At 48.7% G+C, this 21,336-nt stretch overlaps 1 protein-coding gene across 1 annotated transcript in view; it reads right to left on the bottom strand.

Moving 5' to 3' along the window:
• Positions 1-2,868: 2,868 nt before the first annotated feature.
• Positions 2,869-21,336, bottom strand: part of GRIK4 (glutamate ionotropic receptor kainate type subunit 4) — a 210,758-nt gene continuing 192,290 nt past the window's right edge. The window contains 8 exon segments of the mRNA XM_069788072.1: positions 2,869-4,425; positions 4,428-4,656; positions 5,196-5,314; positions 8,123-8,251; positions 9,694-9,919; positions 12,289-12,454; positions 12,603-12,776; positions 14,909-15,018. Of these exon segments, the coding sequence (XP_069644173.1) occupies positions 4,088-4,425; positions 4,428-4,656; positions 5,196-5,314; positions 8,123-8,251; positions 9,694-9,919; positions 12,289-12,454; positions 12,603-12,776; positions 14,909-15,018 (1,491 nt within the window). The 3' untranslated portion in view covers positions 2,869-4,087.

The following is a 21,336-nucleotide window of genomic DNA, read 5'->3' as shown; positions in this document are numbered from 1 at the left end:
CCTTACTGGCAGGCTCTCCTTCTAATGCGCAGTGCTACTTTTTCCATCTAATCAAAGCCATATAGTCAAAGCTACCACAACAAATTTCATCACCTTCATTGGATACACAAGTGAAGTAGAAGAGAGAAACACATCTTGCAGATAATTAATCTCAGAGTTAAATGAAACAAAAGCCAATGGAGGGGACTTTGATCACTCATACCAGCCTTTTCATAGCCAAATCATGACAGCTTCACCCCAAAGCAGCCCGTCTTTTCTTCTTTGCTCTTTCATAAGCTTAGAACAAAGTCATCATCCAGCCTCCACCGAGCAGACCTTGCCTACAGGTCCTTTCCTTTTCCCAAGGGATGTCTTTACCATTCAGAGTCATCACCCAAGAACCATCAAAACCAGTTACCCAGATTCCTGTGTCTAACCCAGTCACCCTGTGCCCACAGCTGCAGTTACCAGTGCTGTAGGTATCTCCACCAGCCTACATATGACTGCTAGGACTCACACCCCTTCCAGACCCTTTCTGTAACTGCAAAAAAAGCAAAGCAAAACAATAGCTATTCCTTTTGCCTCTTCCTCCACCTTTTGGGTCACTTACCTGGTAAGGCACTTAAGGTTCAGAGAGAGAAGCAGACTTGGCAGGGCAGGAGCAGGGAAGATTTCTGTGGATCTGAAATGGTTAAAAAATTTCTGCCTCAGGACAACTAAGGTCCAAAGGGTTCAGTCTCTATTTTATAATTTATAGCTCACTGTCTTTCTTCCCAAAGTCCTGTGGGCTCTCATGGTTCACAGAGCAATCCTTTTCTATTTTACTTACACCACTCAATTCATCCAAGCCTTGTTAATACCTTCACCCATGCAACCTCCGGGGAGAAAATAGCTTTTTATCATTAGGTGAAAATGGAACTGCCTGGAATAACAACACAAATACGGGTTTTAGCACACAAGGACAGATCCCAGGTCTTTTAGTTAGGAACCTGCCAGACTGCTGTCGACCCAGCCAGGGTTGGAGAATTGGACGTCAGTGCAGGGAGAGACGTGAGCCCTCGGCCCCGCTGACAGGCACCCCGAACAGAGGGGGCAGCAGGAGGATCAAACAAAACAGAGGGGATAAAGCAAAGTATTACATTTTAATTGATCTAATCTTCGGCTCCCAGTAGAATTTGCAGAGATATCTTACTAGAATTACTCAAGTTTTATTGGGAGACAGCAATACTGTGAAAGCGCCTTTTGGACAGCAAGCCACTCCAGATCTTGAACTGCATTAGCATTCGGAACGGCTGAGCAAAAGAGCCCCCACAATAGTTTCAGAGGTGACAGCAAAAACTGGGGAAAGAGAGAACACGTGAGATGTAAACCCATCTGGGCACACAAATGTGTATGAGCAGAAACCCAGGCATAGGCATAATGTTGTCTGCTGTGGGGTCCCTCCAGTATAAAACCTGTAGGTATTTATTTACCAGTGAGCAGAAAATACAGGACCTACAGAGACACTAGAAAATGCATCCAAGTGACAGCAGCTTTTATCCATCCACTCCTCTTCCGAGGTCCATTTCTATTCTGAGTGCAAACACATCGAACAGAGAGAGAGAGAAGAGGGCAAGAAGTACATGCAAAAAATCTCCTTAAAATACAGACCCAGATATAAAATACCATATGGGTGGAGCAAGCTAACAGGAGAGATAAAACGGAAAGACAGTGAGAAACCCGGTGGTTTCTCATCATTTTTTTCCTGACATCCACTGTCTGAGCAGATGACTGCAAGATCTTTGCAGAAACAGAGGAATAATGTCTGGCTCTGTCAAGATCCCTCTTTATTCACTGCGGTGAAGGGGTGAAAAAACATCAGGTCTGATAAATGATTCATGGAGCCTTTTCTTCTGCTAATCTGTAAATAAATTTTAAAAAGCAGCTTCTTTTTGATGAATATATTCTGCTGCTCGTAAAAACATGTCGGCCTTTAAACACAACACAGGCACACTCAAATGTCTCTAGTGTTGCTGTCAGTACTTTGAAAGCCCAAGCCCAGATCCTTACAGAATGCAGGGATGGAGGTTTTGCTGACTTACCTCGGCTGAGGATCTGCCCCTCCAATCCCACGGCACCAGATTCCTGGGCTCTGCTGAAGCCTTACCTCATCTCATGCTCGCACCTTCACGGCTCTGTTCAGTGCAGGAGAGGGTAACATCCCACAGATTTACAGATATGAAGGCCAGAAAGGACTTTTGTGAACATCTCATATGACATCCTGCATAACAAGGTCTAAATGCTCTCCTCCTTGTTGCACAAGCACTCTCCGAGCATGCACATTTTACTGTTGCTGTGTAGCAGACGCTTCTTTTCACATGCTGCTGGAAACAACAGAACCAGCCTAACGTGCCCATCGCCATGGCATCGCATCCTGTTCCCTGCATATCCTCCTCAGAAACATCTGCTGCAGACGGGCTCCTGCCTGAGATAACATGATGGATTTGACCCGCTGCACCTAACCCTCAGCCCTGGTCAACGGGGTCCAACCAGGAGGTCTGGGAAGGCGGTAACTGCCATGGTCCACATCGCGTGGAAACCTGGGACCCCGGACAGACTGCACTGCTGTTAGTTATGGGTTCTTTCCCCCCTTACCACCACATATCTTGGGCTTTCTTTTTTTGGACTTCTCTTTTTTTTTTTTTTTTTCCTCCCGTTTCCATTCAGCTACAGATAACAGCAACAGCACGGGTGTGGATGCACTCAGGCAGCAGAGAACTGCAACAGCCAAAGCACGTCTTCCCTTTCAGGTGGGGAGTTGCTGGGTTTCTCCCTGAGCAGACAGGCCTCAAACTGTCTCATGACTTTTGTGAGTGTGGACAGGGAAGGAAAGAGGAAAGAAAAGCATGATTATACAAGGACATCTTTTATTTCAGTACATTCAAGACAAAAAGAAAAGAAAACAATTCAAGAACAGGATGTACCTTCACTCAAGGCTTTCTCTCCCCTGCCCCTCTCCATTGTTGTCTCTTTCCTTTTACAATCAGAAATTGCATAGAATTTGTTTTTCAATCCGAAAATTAAACTTGTCAATGTAAAACCCACATCTGTACCAAGCAGAGGGTGAGCTGCTGCTGTTGCTAGGGAAGTAAATATTTTCCTTACATCAGATCCCGGGCTAATGGTTTTGTCAAATGCTGTGCGGCATCGTCACTGCTAGACACGGGCTGTAAGTCATCCTCGAAGCTGAGGGTGCTCCGTGGATCATGGACGAGAGGAGCTCACGAGCCTGGAGCAGAGCTCAGAGTCACTTGTTCGGGAGCGTGCAGAGCACGGGCCATGGACGCTTTGGGGAGCGACAGTGGGCAGCAAATACCACCACCTCCCTCCGCTGGCGGGAAAGGGCAGCCCTCCCCAGCGCTCCCCACTCTCGCCTGCTCCCACCTCACCTTCCTCAAAAGGCTCTCCCACCCGCACCCTAAAAACAGAAAGGAAAAAAAGCAAAAGATAACCCCAGAACTAAACAAAAGACACAGAACCCCTGAAATTCCAGACGTTTCAAGGCCTCTTTGAGTTCACTGTGTTCGTTGGTTGGTTTTTGGCATTTTAATATATATATATCTATGTGTATATATATATTTATATGTAGATGTATTTTAATAACTCCTCAGATGGACCTTCAGCCAATGCTCCTTCCCAGGGGGAGCGTGTCCCATCCCATCCTTCCCTTCCTTCCTCAGTCCACCTGCCACACTCTGAAAAGGAAGAAGAGTTCAGCACCTGAAACCCGGTGCCTTAAAGACTAGGTCATGATGTACCCAAAATAAACCAAAACGAAACAACGGCTCCTCCCTTCCCATCCTTTATCCGCACCAAATAAAAAGACCCTCCCCCCACCCTTTGAAAACATCCCCTGGTAAGTCTACGTGACGGGGAGACGGAGCCAGCGTCCTTTCTCCTGGCCTGGGGTGGAGAAATTCCAAGAACCGCTCTTGCCCCTGGGTGGGCAATATCTGCCACGCCAGCTACCCGCCACGTCCCTTCTTCTTGCCTCGGAGCCGCACGGTGGCACGGAGACAACTGCCGGATACAGGCCAGCCGGAGGAGCTCGCTCCCGCTGCGTCAGGCTTCAGCAAGACGCGCGTCCTCTCCGACGCCGAAACCAAAGCCGACCCCCTGGCCAGGCCTGCGCGTCAGCCCAAAGGTCCGCCTTGCTCTGGAGAAGCTGGGTAACTGCTTTTAATTTAAAAACAAGTTGACATTGTACAAGTCCGTGTTCTGTAAAATGGAACAGGACCCTCTCGGCCCACCCCAACGCCCCCTGCCCCAGCGTTACTCGGGCTCGCTGCTGTTGGTGGTCTTCTCCCACTCCAAGCTCTCTTCGCTCTGTGCGGGCGAGCCCGCAGATGGCCGTGCCCGGAGGCCCTGAAACCTGCGGCACTCGGGGCACACACGGATGTGCGTGCACCCTCGGGCAACCAGGGCGGCTTCTTGTGCCAGTCTTTGTGCCAGTGGATCTGGCTCGCCCCCACTGCACAGCTTCCCGTTGCTGAGCGTGGTTGTGCTGCGGGCTCGGCGCTCCTCCGGGATAACGGGGCGAGTCCGTATCATTGCCCCTCGCCTCCGACGAGGGTGGAAACTGTCCTTGCAGAGAATGATGTTGCGCAGCTCCGTCACCATTTCTTGGCACACCGACACCTGGAAGGCAGACCCGAGACATACTGCTCACCTAAGTAAGCTGCAAGCCCAGCAGCGCTGCGTCTGCTCTGGATTCTGATGCCAAAGTGTTACGGACTCGGTCGTTAATCTGGCCACTGGCTTTCCACACCAATGCTCGGACACTTACGCTTGATTTAGGCCAACAGATTCCGCCTCTTGTCAGAGGCCCTCCTGTGTTCTGGATCCCCAAATCAACACGAGACCCAAACCCATTGCTGGTAGAAATCCTCAGGTGATGCCATCTCCAGGAAAGGTACCTGGACGTTGCACACATCCTTGATCCCTTCAAAAGCCCTTGGAGCATCCCTACAGCCTTGATCTTAGTAGGAGTGCATGAGAAGCTCGTGCATTTTAGACCCTGCCCAATGCACCTAGCCTTCTTGTGCGTTTGAGGTCTCATTACTGGGAACGCTCATCTCAGCCTGGGTGCATTACTTGCTCCAGAGCACTGCACTGCCGAGCACCCCGCAGATAGCAATGAAAACACACTAAAACCTCAGGACAATTTCAGGTCCTACCTCTGACTGTTCAGAGTGCCGAAGGCTCCACAAAAATTCCAGCATTGCCATAAAAATTGCTACGATTAAGCCACAGATGAGAACCACGAAGATTCCACCTATATTCTCCATTCCCAGGCCTAAAATAAAGCAGAAGAGACAATGCTGTGCAGAGGCAGACACAACATAAATTGCAAGCATCGCTGTACAGAAATCCCAATGCTTTTGCTGTTTAGTTGGCATTACATGTACCCAGCCGGGGACCAAAAACACATAGCCAGCACTGTCCTATTAATAGCTAACCGCATGACTCAGATGGCAAACCAAATGACTTGCAATAGCTGCATGATCGAAGATGCGTTCTCAGAAATGATGATTTTGCAGATAAACAGCAAGTACATTGAAGGGAAGTACAAAGCAATTTGTGGACAAACTGAAAACAGGAGAAAAAATGAGAGATCAATCGGACACATTAATCCCTGCAAATTATTCGCCCAGCTCTAGTTGCTTTGAACTTTGCAAAGGAAAATGAGCAATGTTGTTAAAGAAGCAGAGATGAAGAAGACAAGAAAGGGCTTTCAAGGGATCTGGCACCAAGAAAAGCGCCTTTGATTGCATTACAAAGTGCTGGTGGAAAATGCTTACAGCTGCTTGTATTGCAGTACCAAGGAGAGGTTCCAAACAAGGCCAGGACCCAACACTTTCATGCTATATGGTGACTGAACGGGGTGCCTGCCACCCAGGGGTACCTGGTTATAGGTTGGGTGCTCTCTGCCCAGCACCCTCTGGCCCGTGAGGAGGAAACAGCCCCTTCCATGGGGCAACTCATCTCACTTCCCTTGGACAACTCACAACGGGATGACTACCTTCTCTACGGATCACAGGAGCCATTCAGCCGCTTTGGGCCAAATGCCGCACGTGCGGACAGCTTCACTTCGAGGAGGGACTAAATCGCATGCACGGCAGCTGCCAGCCCTGTCCTACACGGCTTGCACTCCAGAAAGCTCATCAGCTGGGAGGAAAATCCACCCCTCGAGAACCTGGCCTGAGCTTTCCGTGTGCCGAGGCTGTCACCTCACTTCCCACCGTGACCCCTGTCCCCAAAACCGCAGCCTGTGCCTCCGCCTAGCCCTGCGGAACAAGACTGTGAGAGGAGCCGGGGAGCAGTGCCGGCCTCAGCACACGCTGTCCGAGAAACGGCTCTTCTCTCCTGTGCTTGTTGCTTTCGGGTTTCAAGTGGACTGGGCCCCTGATTGGATTGATTACTAAAAAGCATGCGGTGCTTTGCACTGAGGTGACTGTATGAGGCCATTACTCAACAAGAACATCTATAAAAATCTTCCTCTCCCCTCTGTAGCATTAAATCAAAGTGTAAGAATCAATGGATTTATTGACTTAATCTCTGCGTGGCTTTTAGACATAAAATTTCACCAAAATCCCTGTAAATAGCTGACCTGTTTTGTTCTAAAACTTAGGAGGTCACATTTCTCCCTCCTCCTCCGTCATTCTTTTGGCATTGCCTCCGGAGCAATCTAGTGACTCTGTAAATCAGCCCTTCACAGAGATGTCTTCACTAAGACAACAACTGCAGGGCAGAAAACATAGCTCATAATCACAGTTTAGACCAAAGATAAAGGCCATCCTCTCCACCTAGCAGCTCTCAAATTTGAATTTAGGGCCAGTACTTCTCTCTACATCCTTCTATCGTTCTACCTGGATGCCACCTCAGATACCTCTTGATGGGCTTGGGAGTGGGTATTTCCTTCCTCCATTTACACATATCAGCAGGCTACAGCCTTCCTCATTTCCCAAACTGAGAAAGTGAGCCATGACAGAGGGCACAAAACAGGAGAAAAACTTGTCCAGGGTCACAGAGCATGCTGGGTAGTGCCAGAAACAGCCCAGGAGCCTGCTTCCCAGCTGCCCCCCTCCAAAGCCACCTCAAAACAGCACACAGACTAGACTCCCCTTCAGAGTGGCTTTTTGCACAGTCCACGGAGGAGAAGACTCCCATGTGCCTGCTTGCCTTCAAAAGGAACTTCTTTACTAGCTTATCGCCTTGCCCTGAGGCCTGATGTCTGACACTGGACCAGCACCTTCTGTCTCGAGACTAACAGCCCGGGCTGCCTGCAGTGCAGCACTGCCCAACAGGGAGCACCCGCTCACACTCCCCGTGGGGTCTCATCCAGCCTAGCTCACGAACGGCACAGACACACACACCTACACCTGCTGCAATGTCAAGAAAACAAAAGAGCTACCACGGACCCGGCTTGGCTCTCCATCTCTGTGCTCAGAAAGGTCAGAAGACTGTTCTTTCAACTGGGGGACCCGCCAGCCTCTCAGAAAACACTTGCTGAGGAAACGGTGACTGCCAAAACTAAAAAATGCAGCAACTGTGTTAAGCTGGCAACTGCTCTCACACTGGGACATCAGCGTAATGTGGTAGATTTTATGGCAATTTGCATAGCATTACCCAAAAGAATTTGCTCCTCGGTTTACAGATGTACTAACAAAGTCCTTGTGTCCCTTCCCCTGGCTATTTAAAAGGCGCGTTCACTTGGAGCCATTAACCAGCGGGCCTGTGGTGGAGATCCATCTCCCTTGAAGGAACCCAGGATTTTGGTCTGATCCCTTTAGCCATCTATTTTCCCAGACATTCATTAGAAGCTAATTTACCCTCCATATGCCTCCAATATTTGTCATTTGGTTGTTCCCGCTATCTCTGCCCCAGGCAAAAACACACAGCGTGAGGCACAGCAGAGCTGTTTGGCTTTCTCCTTGAATTGTGAAGGAAGGAATCTCAGGTCAGAAGAAGGGGAAAAAGTAATTCTCGGGCAGAAAACCTGGCAGTGCTCATGTGCAGATGGATGTTCATCCTTGCACTGCTGGCAGGGATGCTTCTACTGCCTAGTCCCTTCAGCACGTTACCGGAGAGCGGCATGGCTTACCTTTGGCTCTGTGGTCCTCCTCTTTGGGGCACTTGCCTCCTTCCCACCACTTCCTCTTCAGGATTTCCAGGCGGTTGTTCTCTTGCAACTGGAGAATGGCCAGGTCAAACTCGTCGCGAAACACAGAGCCTGCAACACCAAAAGGTATGTGGTAAGGCACCATCTCGGCCAGCCTTCCTCCCCACTCATCCCTGCCACGATGCCCTGCCAGTGTGCCCCACTACAAAAGCTTGCCTCTGAATGGTTTGGAAGGTATTCCAGTTCATAGAAGCCCTTGAATCCTGCTGCCTCCCTGCTGGGACTGTCAACTGGTTAATGTCATATGCAGATGGTAATTTTGCCTGTCCACCAAGACCCACATAGGCCATTTAAAGAGGTCCATTACCAGGGGGAGCTTGGGCTTCAGGGGCAGGGTCTGAAGAGGCAGTTCAGTTTTGCACTGCTGCTCCTCCAGACCACTGAGATCCCTTCTCCTGTCGTTCTGCTTCGAACTTCAGCCTTGCTCTAACACTCCTTCCCTCAAACTGGTGCACTGCAACAGCAGGCAGTTCAACCTATATGCAAGCCCAAATGTTGATGGTAGAGGAGGCTCGCTTCTGCGCTCAGTACCGAGCTCTACGGCAGTCTTCGTGATGCCAGCTACCAGAGATCCAGAAGAAGGGCCGTGGGAAAGACCACAGTTCTCCTGTTAACTCTGCACTATTGTCCCAGCGAGCAGCTTTCTGCTCTTCTTATCTGCTACAGTTTCACTGTTTAACAAGACAATGTCAGAACAAATTTAGTCCTGAAAGTAAAGATTTGTATTCACAATCAGGTTACTGTGACTTTACAAGCTTGTACGTGTTAGCTAAACTATGGTTACTGTTTGTGTGACGGTTCTTACGTAATTCACCTTAACTTTGTATTGCTAAGTGCAGGTGCTTAAAGGTCAGGAACAAGGCTTCCCGAGCCTGCGAGACTGGCCGAAAGATCAGCTGATCGCTTGGAATAACATCTACTACATCCTTTTTCCGTGCTGCCCTGGGAGATGATGTTCTCTTGCTAGCTCTCATATTTGAAAGACAAAAACCCTGCATTTGTTAAACCTGATTATTAGCTGAGGTAGTCACTGAATTGCCCAATTCTCTGTCCTGGAGTTTTAAGAACCACCAGCTGTTAGGAAACTTGTGCTAAAAACTAAAAGAGTTGCAACAGCATTACTTTTACAGCACTTCTGAGATAAAACAAGGAGCACAAAATGATTCAAAAACACTGGTTCAAAAAGGAAACAGTCAGCAAAGAGCACATATGCAGAAAATAAGCAGCAGTTTTGAAACATCTTTCACATGAATTATTTAAAGAGCCACAGTCGCGTGTCACATGGCTCTGGACCAGAGCAGGGTCTCGTCATCTGGCTCTGAGCATGCACCTTGGGCAACTGCAATGTATTTGATTTTCCTCCTGAGATAAAAAAAATGACCCTGGGCAGAGCTGTGAAACGTGACATTGGCTTTAAAGCCGGTTCAGCCTTTCAAATGCTCCGGTCCTCTGCCGACAGCTGAGAAGGACTAGAATTTTTCTTCACTGCCTACCGACGGGCATGCCAATCCCGTAGCCCTTGGTGTCCAGAAGGCCCCCGACCTGCGTGAGGTTGCAATTGCGCTGACGATAATACTCGTTCATGGTGGACTCCAGCAGAAAGGCGTAATTGGAGTTCAGCACGCGCGCAATCCCTTCCTCCGTACTCTTCACAAAGACGCTTGGCTGCTTGGAGTACATGTAGTTCCACATCCGCTGGTACGTCTGGTAGCGGGAGTTCTGCAGGAGAAAGGAGGCAAGCACGGCTAAGGTAGGAGCATCTTGCTGCAACATAAACCCCAAATTAGACACCACTATGAAAAGGCCACAACAGGGAAAGGAGTCAAAGCAGATTTGGTGCCAGATTCAAGAAGGATTTAGATGCCTAACCTCCATTTATTTCAATGAGATTTAGAGGCCCGAATATCTTGGTGGATTTGAGACTTTGTTGGCAAAGCTGGGCATGAAATGCATACCTAATTCCAGTAGGTTCCAGCAAAGGTGTTTGCATAAATTCAATTTTAAAAAATACATAGTTTCCATAACAGTATTTCAAAAACACACAAAAAAAGCCAGAAGAAACAGCTTGTGCTTGGCTGATTTAAACCACCGAATGCTCCCCGTAGAGCTCACGCCCTATTGTCTGTCACCATAACCTTGTGCTTAACAGTTCACCAGCATCGGAACCAGACACCTTCACCCTGAGAAGGGAACTGAGGGCAGCGCCAAAGCTCTTTGGAGTTTGTTGCTTCCTGAATCCAGATTTCGGTTCACCCCCTTGTGGGGCAAATCAAAGTACCTGCTCAAGAGATCTGGAGTCTTTTCATTGACTACAGTAAACTAAAGCTCAACCAGCCCCAAATCCTCCGACTTTGCTGGTGGTTGAACCCACCTTGGTTTGATCGAGAGAAAAGCCAACTACAGTTAATCTCTCTTGTGTGTACTGGGCAAAGAGTGAAACCTGCTTGCACAAAGACTGAAGATAAACACACTCTGGTCTACATTAGGAGTTCCCGAATTTGCCCCTTTCCCCTCACACTTGCATTTCTGCAGCGCACGGAATCCCTTACACCACCTCCCGTCCCCTCCTGGCCAAGGCAGCAGGTACGTGACATGCTGCCAGGCACCCCCTGCCATCGCACTTCCAAGGGCTTGTTTTCTGTGGCTGGTGAGCGATGCCGGAGAGCTTCAGGGAATCTGCTGCTGGCCTAGTTACTGTCCTCATCTGTCCAGCTCTGTCCTCCGGGTGCAGTCACTTGGGCAAGGGACAGATGAACAGGGTGTGTGTTTGTTCCCAATTCACTGCACTTTTAAACCATAACCCTGTGTGTGAGCGTCAGGGGAAACGGCTGCCAGGACAGCTTACAAGGCAGGGTGCTTCAGCAGTGGACATACGTCTCAGGCAACCAGGAACTGAAGGATGGTGAAGACGGCCTCAGCCATGCCTGCTTAATACATCACTGTGTTTGACCCACCATCGTTACACCAGACGCACATGGATCCCAACGTAGTTTCAAGCATTGCAAATGGTACGAGAACATGTTTTGCTAATTTCTTCTCTGATACCAGCAACTCCAGCACCCGTCAGGCAGTGCAGAGCCACAGTCAGGATTTTAAACTTGAAAGCCTTCCTGAAAAGAACTAAGCAAGTGCCTTGTATACAACCACCTTAGTCACTTGGGCTCTGTTCAGCTCATTTTAGTTGTAACGTTCTGCTTAAAAGTAGCTTTTTGCCAAACCCCTGAAGGGTGTAAAGTTGGGCTGAAAAGCTCAGGCTCACTCAAGAGATTTCTCAGGCTTCCCAATTCAGTTCAGACTCGGGGGGGGCAGTGAGAAAAGCTTTATCTCCTCTCAGAATTTCAACAAGTAATAAATAAATAATCCTCAAGCAGTTCTTTGTGCATTCAGAGCACTGCAGAAAAGATTCACTCATTTATTTCCCTTCTGAATAGAGCAGGGAAGATAAAAATTAAATTGGGCTAAATGGCCCACGTAAGTTTTCATACACTTGACTGACTTGTTTTCAGTGCAGCTGACCACAGACAGACTCCAGCAGTTTGACATATGCTAGCCTACCTGGGGTTTGCAAACTTTTCTTTGCTTACCCAACCTGACACTTTCATGTAAAAGCTAAGATCACATCAAACCCACATAGAGACCCATGGAAATTTGACTGCAGACGCTCAGCTGCTGAAGAGCATGTTATGTCATCACTGTGACACAGGGATGCATACCACTTTCCCACCCACGTGGTGGCACTCCAAGTGTTAAGTTGCTTTCTAAGTCCAAGCAGGAAAATCTGCTGCTTCAGGGTGCAGCACAGATGTCCTGACTCTAGTCCTCCAACACCCCAAGAGCATGCCAGCTGCTGCATTACAAAATCCTGCCTTCCCTGTCCTCCACCATGCTTCCTCCACCATTCATCCCACCATCACCCACTGTGGATCCAGCCCAGTCCTGCGCAACCAAGCAGCCAGGGGTCTCTCCAGAGGTCCCCTCCATGCCAGAAACTGGAATAAAACAGGCATGACAGGCTGGGGTGACATCCAAACCTGATTACAGGGTGCCCTCTGCACCCCTGCCCTAGTTAGCAAAAGAATGGGGTTTACTTGGAAGAAGGTCATGCTGGATCCGCCGTGAATGGTGCCGTACTCGATGGCTGTCTGGTCAGCCAGGTCATCTACGGATTCGATGGGGACGTCCATCCGCTGCACAGTGAGGAAGGCTGCCAGATTGGCTGTGTAGGAGGAGATGATGATCAAGGTGAATGCCCACCTAGGGAAAGGTGAAGCAAAGACAGTGACCTGAGATTTCCCCATGGACTGAATCTGATCCCCATCCCCACCCTGTGCCTCTCCATCTGCTTCTGCCCAGAAAAGATCCACAGAGAAGCCTTGCTTAAGAGGAGGGTAGACCTCCTTACCAGACTCCACTGACACAGCGCGTAGATAATGCTTGGGGGGCAATGGTGGAGCCTTGCTGCATGAATCCCCCGACTGGAAACCACAAGCTGTTGCCAAGAGAGTACTGATTCACGAGAAGATTGCATCTGCCTTGCGAGCAGGGGTGGGGGCTGTACCACTCGTACGGTGTCAATCTAAAATGACAAGAAACAGGTAGCTCAGGCAATTCACTGGGAAATGGGGCACTTCGGAGAAGGGAAAAAAAAAAAAAAAAAAAAAAAAAAGCAAAGCTGTGAAGCCCTAACTCTCCTGGAGGCCCATTTTTCTGAGGAGGAAACTCTTTGCTGTCAACTGATGCCCAGGGCTCAGAGCTGTGTGAAATGCTTGCTCTAAGACTCAAAAGCCAGAGGCTTTCTTGTAAAGATTTGCAAAAGTTTTGAGAGGCTCTGCGGAAAATCTGGGCATGGGCTGTGGGGAGGCTGGAGCTCTGCGTGCAAATTCATACTGCAGAGAACCACAACAATAATTCAAGATGTGCACAGACTTGATGTGAAATTAAAATCAAACATCTTTGGCTGTGATCCCGACTGGAGAATGCGCATCAATGGGAAGTTCAAAAGTGAAGCGTGCGAGACCTGACTGCATGACACCATCAAGAAAAATAACTGTATTGGTGCAAATGGTTTCTCTGAGAAGGTCTGATTGCCCTGGCAAGGTCTAGGTCCCAGGTCTAGTTTGAAGCCAAGTGCTGGTGTTTCAAAGCATCATGTACTTTCAGTGCTCACTAGGACAGGACAGGGGTGGCAATCTGAAATAACTGACAGCCTGTCACAGAAGCTCTCTTTTTTTGCCGTTTCCAATCCTCAGTTCTCTGGTTGCTAAGAAAGTCTTCTAATTCCTGTGCTGCAGTTCATTATATTGCTAATGGTTAACAAAGCTGGTGCCTGGGAAGGTCATTCTGGGGATATTGCCAATACAGCTGCAGGGCTCTGCCAGCTTACGCAGCATTTAACCAAAATAAGGTGTTTATTTTCATTTCTGCATCTCCTACCTCACTGTGATGCCAGGGAGGCACAGGTTATTTCTTGAAGATTTTCTATGGTTGGATCAAGCCCTGGCAGTAAAAAAATCTGGGAGAGTCTTCTGCAATTCATAGGGTCAAAAGCTCCTTACTACTGAGCAAGGCAGAGAGCAGTGTCCAAACCCCCTTCTCCAGCAGGAAGCCATGTAAAGGCACCTCTTTGGAGGATTATGTTTAAAACATGAGGAGGGGGCTAAAAAGGCACCAAATCTCGGTCTGCAGAGAGTGTCAGACTGCATTATTCAACGGTTTCTTCAGAACTACATTTCTGAGGCTGTAACAGCATTCGAAGAAACCATTAAAGTCCTGTCAGGATGACAACTTTAGCCATGCCAAGGGACCGAGTGATAGCACAGTTCCAATTTTTGTAATGAGAATTGGGTATTAACCGTGTCCCGAAAGAGCCGTCAAGCCCTGAGCACGTCTTCGGTACACATTGCTGGGACACAGTTCAACTCTGTCTGAAAAGACCCGTCTATGCCACCAACCATAAGCAGTTTGTTAGCAGGTCAAGGAAGACAGCAATGGAGCACGGACCCCGGGCCTCGATGAAAGACATGCTGCAGACAAGCACACAGTGATATATTTTAAGGCTGATTTAAATTAGTCATAGGGAAACGGAACTGAGAGCTGTCAAGTGAGGCTCTGCACATCAACCAAGAGGCTGTTGAAAGATATTAATGAACTTTCTTTTTCTGTACACACTGGGTTTTACAGGGCCAGAGGAAGCAAACATCACTACTGGAATTTGCATTAATTCTGAATTAATCATCTCTGAATGCATTTGCTGGTACCTGCCAGCCTCCACCCTTCCTGGTCAAGACAAGTGGTTGGTTAACCTGTTTGCAGATCAAGCATCTACAGGGACCAGAACCATTTGCACAGCACTAGCCCTACTCCCAAACCTCCTCCCCACCCTTCCCACGCGGCTCTTGGCACCAGCGCCCACCACCGTGGCCAAGCACGTTCCTGAATCGCAGCACGCTGCTGCTGCCCGCCCTGTCACAGCCGTGCCAACGGCCATCCCGGGGCTGCCATATGCGTCGGTGACGTGCCTGCAAGGGAACGCAGCGGCAAAACCCCAGTCCCCAGCTGGCAGAGGGCTTGGACGCTTGGACACCAGTGGCCTGGTGGATGTCCCTGTGTCCCCCTGCCCAGCCCCTCACCCTGCATCCCCCCACGGGTCTGGGAGCGGGACGCTAGATGGCACCGCGAGGAAGGAAAAGGCACTGCCAGTCACATTACCGAGCAACCAAGAAGAGGACACAGCTGACAGCCAGGTAGGCGAGCAGCATGAAGAGCCAGACGCCAGGGGAAAAAGGATCCAGGAATGAGAAGTAACCAGGTTTGCGGCCCTGGAAGAGAAACAAAAAGGAGTTTGACCTGCTTGTATTTCTACAAATTAAGTAGTCCATTCTGAAAACAACAGAAAGAAACACACCTGCCCCGATGCTGACAGTGGATGGGAGCAACGGAAGGGAAATAAAGTAAATAGGGCTTTGCAAAAGCCTTGCAGGGGAAACGGGTGACAGCAAATGCAACAAATGACCAAGCCTTGCAGCATGTCCCCGCTGTGATTCATCTCCTAAGACTATTCTTCTCCCCACCTCAACTACTTTTGCTCCTCCAGGCAAAGAAAGAGGTGAATTGATAGGAAAAAAAAAAATCAAGACAATCGCAGTGCTCTGCCCTCCACCCCTTGCCCCCCGATAGGGAAGTCCCCATCTGGAGCCCTTGTCCACCCAAGCAGGCTGCACACCACGCTTGCTGGGCAGGAGAGCACACCTGAGCTCGGAGGTGGGTGGGATCCTTTGCACGAAGCAGAGTGGGGAGAAAATATTTTTGCGCACACAAAGAAAAAAAAGAGACGCTTGCAAGATTTCTGGTTTTCTTTCTTCAGCCTTGAAATGTTTCTTCTCTGCAAAACCCAATAAAATTATTACTTTTATCTCAGGGAACACGGTATTTTTATCTCCAGGATGCGTCAGAATTTCCTGTTTTTTCTCGGCAAACCACCTTTCCTTGAAAAGTAAGGCCTCACTGCTAGAAAAAGCTTGTTGATCTTCACTCAAAGTACCTTGAATTTTCACAAGGACACTGCCACCACTGAAATCTTGTCAAATGTAGCAAAATTTGTGCAAAGGGAGGATTAGTTTCTAGGTGAAGTTTCTCAAAAGCTGAACACCTCCCATTTTGGTGAGCGTACTTCTCCCACCACCACCATCTCTGCAACACAGACACTGGTGGTGTCAAGCACACTGAATGCCACTGTGGGGGACAAGGGCAGAGGTAAAAATAGAGCACAAGCCACAGGACTAAAGAAGTGTTCTTACTCTCTGTGCAAATTACAATCCCCGTGTGGAGCAGCAAGCGTTTTGTTTCATTCAGCACTGTGCACCCCGACGCACCTCTCGCACCCCAAACGCTGCAAGCGTTTGGGCAACGCTCATCTACCTTAGGCATCTTCTTTCCTTACCGCCTCCTCTGAAAGACTCCCAGCAAAAGCACGCAACTCCCAACACAGGGCTAAAGGCTTACATTAACCCTGTGGGAATATAAGCCCTTGGCTCACAGGAGCCTGTATCTTCTGCCCCAAACCACAAAGCCACTCCTGGCATCACAAAACCTCAAGCTCTACAGTTTTCCCAAGCACCTGCAACTGGGAAGCTGCCCACGAGTCAGAGGTCCTATGAAGGCTTTTACTGTAAAGTCAGAATGGAAACAGCCTTTTATCACATCTTGGCCAGGCTGTCAACGTATTTCTTGCTGGCACCTTGCTCTGTTGTGTGCTGAAAACATCTATCACTGTTTGCTCAATGCAGCTCACTCCAGCAGCCGTTTCCCAGCAGTTGCAGCACGGCAGCTGCTCCTCTGTAGGTTGCTCGCTTTACACAAAAGCTGCTGCCGGGGATCATCTTTGACACACAGAGGCCTCATTTTTCCCTAGTCCGCTGCCTTACCCTGCCCGTCTGTGACACCACATAAACTAATAATAGCTGGTAATAAATAACACCTAACCTCAATCGCCATGGCAAACCCAGAGCCATCAAAGACCAGAGTCCTGATATTTTAGAGCTGTGCTTAATCCAAAGGTGGTGAATAATTTTCTGTTTTCACAAAAGTCCCCAGGAAGCACAGCTGCTTTTTTTTTTTTTCCTTCCCCAGACTCAGACCAGCACTTTAAACTCCATTTCCATTAAAAACCACTGGTTTACTACTGAGGTATTCCTAATCTTATGCAAAACCTGAATTTCACAAGGTCTTGGTAGTTCTTCTGAAGACTAAGTTGTTGCTAGAAAAGGCAATAGTTGTTGCACAAAGATCTTCCTGTACTAAAAATATCTAGGATACTGTGATATTCTCAGCTTCAGTCACCAGCTGGGACCGTAACATCTCAGAAACCTTCTACAGCAAACTCTGCCCTGCATGAAGTAAAGGACCACCACACCATAACATCCTATCCCTGTATCCTTAAGGGCAAGATGAGTTTGAGCTTGGGATATATAGTAGCATTTTTAGAGAATCTGGCTTATTAAGCCTTTTAACAAATGGATGAGTTAAGAATCAGTGGTTCAGACCATCCTGCACCCATTTTCAGATTAATTTAAAGTCACTTCTCAAGCAAAGGTTCAGGTTCTCCTGGGTATAATTCCAGAGTGTCTCTTTAAGACAAGGTCTCTCTTCCGTACCAGGTTATCTTACTGTGCTTGGTATAAGCAGTTGAGGTACAAACAGTGAAAGATCCTATGTTCTTTTTTCCTTTCCCTTTTTTGGGTCAATTGCTGCTGTGTTCTGCTTTTCCTTATATTCTTCCCCAAAACCCAGAGAGAGACAAATGACTGCTACAGCCAGCATCTGGGCCCAAACCAAAGGCTTTCAGAGCCAGAGACTCTGCTGGAAACCATACCCCCAGCATCCCAGCGGGACTCGCATTTCCAGTAACGTCCTTTGCTCACCTTGCTGGAGCTCCTCTCACTAGTTCACAGAGACGAGACCATCTCACAAGTCTGCAGGCTCCAAGGTGCGCTCCCTCTGCACTTCTTGCTGATCCCATCCAGACAGTCATGGACTTCTTGATGCCAGCAGGAAGCCAAAGGTAGGCGATGTCAAAGCTCTTCTCTTTAGCGACTGCACGGCTTTCCTGGGTGCCCCACAGGCCCTTGGTTCCCTTTTTCATCTAGAGCTAAACTGGCTCAGCTGCTTCTCTTCTTTCACAGGTGTTTTGCACTCTCAAGAATGAAATGAGGCAATGGGAACCAGCAAGGTGCGAAGGGCACCATCTGCCCTCAGCTAAGAAAACTGGAGCTTCTTGAGCAGAAGATCATTCCAGGAAGCTCATCCTTCCCCAGCATCCCAGAGCTGGCAGAAAACTCCCAGGCACTGGCGCTGCCTCAGCTGAGGCTCCCTTGTGAGATGCTCCTGTAACAAAGGTCCTTTCTGTAATTAAGGCCTTGATGCCTTCTCTATGTTTCTGGGGCAGTTTGTCAATAAATTACACTCATTAAGGAAATTGCGTTGGAAGCTTTAAGTCTCAGGCTTGGCAATGACTCTCTCCTGTGACTTTACAGTAGTAGTAGTTCTGGTTCTTTTCAGCTACAGTCATTTTCAGGCTGCTGCTACATATTCTTTTCATTCACAGTTGTGGGTAAGAATAAAGATATTCTGTTCCCATGGAGGGCACAAACTCTTTCTTATCTGTCTGTTTTGAAGATGGGAATGACAATATCTGGAGTCTGTCAGATATTTTTAGCCGGTCCCAATACAGCTTTGTTAATTGGAAGAGCTATTTTTCCTGGAATAGAAATGTTCAAAATGTCCAATAATTGATGAAGGCCTCCTGCAAATCCTCAGATGGAAGCAGGAGAGATTCATTTACCCTCCTCAGTCGTTCTTGGAAGTCTTCATTTTCAGCCAGAGAGAACCAGTTTTCTGGGCAGATACTGGTGATCCAAGAGCCTGAACGTGCAGGACATCCGGGAAGAGGAGCAAAGCTATGTGGCATGGTCCTGGATTTGTCTGTGTTCAGGTCCTTAAGAGACCTTAAGACTCCCTGCCTGCTCTGGACACACACACAGTCTGAATGGTCCCCCGTGCTCGCCTGTTCCCTCTCGCAGAAACAGTCAGCCCTACCTCTGTCATTTCTCATGGACGTTTGTCCCTAAAAAAGGCAGGCAAGAGAACTCTCTTCTGTCTCTCTAAGTCCGAAGGAAAGCAAGGAAACTCAGCCTGGAAAGGCAGAAATGTTGATGCGTGCTAGGTATAACTGTAGTGCGTTCGGTCTCACCAAAACAAAGCGTGTATGTTCTAGGACGACCACGTCTGATCCAGGTGCAGATCCAGATCCCTCCCTCTCCAGAGTCCTTTCTCTGGAGTGGATAAGCAAAACCCGAGTATAGGCTGCTGTGAATCCTGAGCCTAATCTGGGGTCACCAGATGGTCCACAACTGACAGGCCAATGCGTACCGTGGTCCCGGGCACGCCTGGGGCCAGCGGTTGCTCCCATCCCTGCTTCAGTGAAGCGGGAAGCTTGCTGGCAGAGCAGCACGGGTTGTCAGGAGGGCTGCCCAGCTCCTCTCGGCTCCTCTGCCTCAGCTGTCAAGCCTCCTCTGGCTGGAATGAAGGAGCTATTCATTCGGTCCTTCCCATTTCGTGTCTTCTGCAGCAATCAAGTGGAAACACTTTAAGCCTCAGTTCACTTGGCCTCAACTCAGCTATTCCAGTGTACTCACCAAATCTACATTTTCTCATCTTAAGGTAGAGCACAGCAAGGACTTTCAGGGCTGATGAGCCAGAATCACGTGCTAACTAGTCCCTCATTCCCTCCCATAGCGGCAGGTATGTGAGCAAAAGCATGTGTATGCTACAAATAAACCTGACTTTCAACATCCCTCTGTGCAGAAATGGCACTGGGCACTTGATTTCAGCCCTCTGCCGAGCAGAGTGACTGCTCAGGACTCGTCATCCATCTCCTGCCTTCCACAGGTCCCACCAGCTGGTCAGAATGGGAACATAATAAAACAAAGCAAGCCTTTTCTCTTAGCAGCCTGCAAGTCAGAAAGCCTATTAGAGTCCCCGTGTCAGAAATCCATACTTGATTATATCACAACAAGTGAAATTGAGAAAAATGACAGGCCCATTTAAAGCTGCCATATTTGGTTATGTGTGATAAGAGACACACGCACTGTGGTGGCTGGGTTGGCAGGGTGGGGAGGAGAAAGGGAGGAGAAATCAGTTGCCACTGGAGTTACACGGAAATTAAAATAAAATGTCATCATATTGGGAGGAGACCAGGGCGTGGAGGCAACTCCTCAGCAAGAGATTTATTTGTGGTTATTTATTAGGCTACATCTGATCTGTGCTGTGATTAACATATGTCAGCTGCAATTTTTAACATTGCAGAGATGTTTGTTGGGGCGGGGAAGGGAAGGTAGGGGAGGGGATAGGAGCAGATGGGGCTGTGGGGCTGCCTTCCGCTGCTCTGCAAACAACATGCTTAACGGAAAACAGAGCAATTAGCTATCTTGCCTTTCCTTGTTAAATAAATATTTACCAGTTTAACAAGTTAATTGCCACACCACTCTCAGACGCTCTCCTCAAGCTAAGCAGGAAAGGTCTGGACAAAGAAGGGCCAAGTGCTGGAGAAGGAAGAGGGGGCTCCAAGCTTCCCTGGTGGGGACACCTCCCTGCTCCTGGGGAGACCTCCCTGCTCCTGGGGAGGGCACGAGCCCAGGCTGCCCCTGCCATCGCCCCTCATGGCTTCGATGCAGTAAAGCAGGGCACGCTGCGGGGTGACCTGACCTGGAACATGCCCAGCGTCTCCCTTGCAAGCCTGTCTGGGTCACTGCTCAGCTCCGCTACTCAAAGTCCTAACTGGGTCCTTCATCGGGCAGCTGCAGACGAAGTCCTGACCGAGGGCAGGGCACTATTTGCCAAACACTTTTTAAGAATGTAATTATTAACCCTGTTCAGTTCGGTAAATGCCTGAAGGGCAGGCTGGAACATGGCTGTGTTGCGTTACTCCGGTACCAGCGCAAGCAGCAGATGGTCCCTGCCCTGAAGAACTTACACTCTAAGTAGATGTGTCAGACACATTCATATTGAGCTCTCACAGAGGCACCGGCAAATGCCTTGTACTTATAGAGCAGATCACATGCAAACCCTGCACCAATATTCCTGTGTTTCCTCTGGAGGGAGCGACATCAGCCTCACGCTGTTCAGGGAATGATGCCTCGTTAAAGGACTTGCTGAAGGTTATGGTGTAAATTGGAGGCAGAGCACGCATGGTACTCAATCTCCAAACTCTAAAAATGCATCCAAGAAAGCAAGAAACTCAATTATAATCTGAGCCAAGAGACGCTGGCAGAAACACCTCCCAGATCCATGGGGCAGCTGGTGGTGTGAAAAAGCAAGTGTAGCAGGGAAGGGACAGTTACATCTGATTTCCAGGATCTTGAAGAGCTGACCCTTTTTGATCCATTAAGTCATCGATCCTAAATTCTGCACGTACCAGAGGAAACAATTTTAACTAGATTTTAATTACTTGTTTGTTCTTGGCAGGAGCCAGTCAGCACAGAGAGATGTATGCGCAAGTTTGTTTATGTTCATACCAAACGCTGCATCTTTAACAGCCTCCTGAATGGGGGCGGGGGGGAGGAGCGGGCTGGGAGAGGCAG

The sequence above is a fragment of the Haliaeetus albicilla genome, chromosome 7 (genome assembly GCF_947461875.1).
Source record: "Haliaeetus albicilla chromosome 7, bHalAlb1.1, whole genome shotgun sequence".
Taxonomy (NCBI): Eukaryota; Metazoa; Chordata; class Aves; order Accipitriformes; family Accipitridae; genus Haliaeetus; species Haliaeetus albicilla.
The sequence above is the reverse complement of the archived record's forward strand: the minus strand, read 5'-3'. Positions and strand labels throughout refer to the sequence as shown.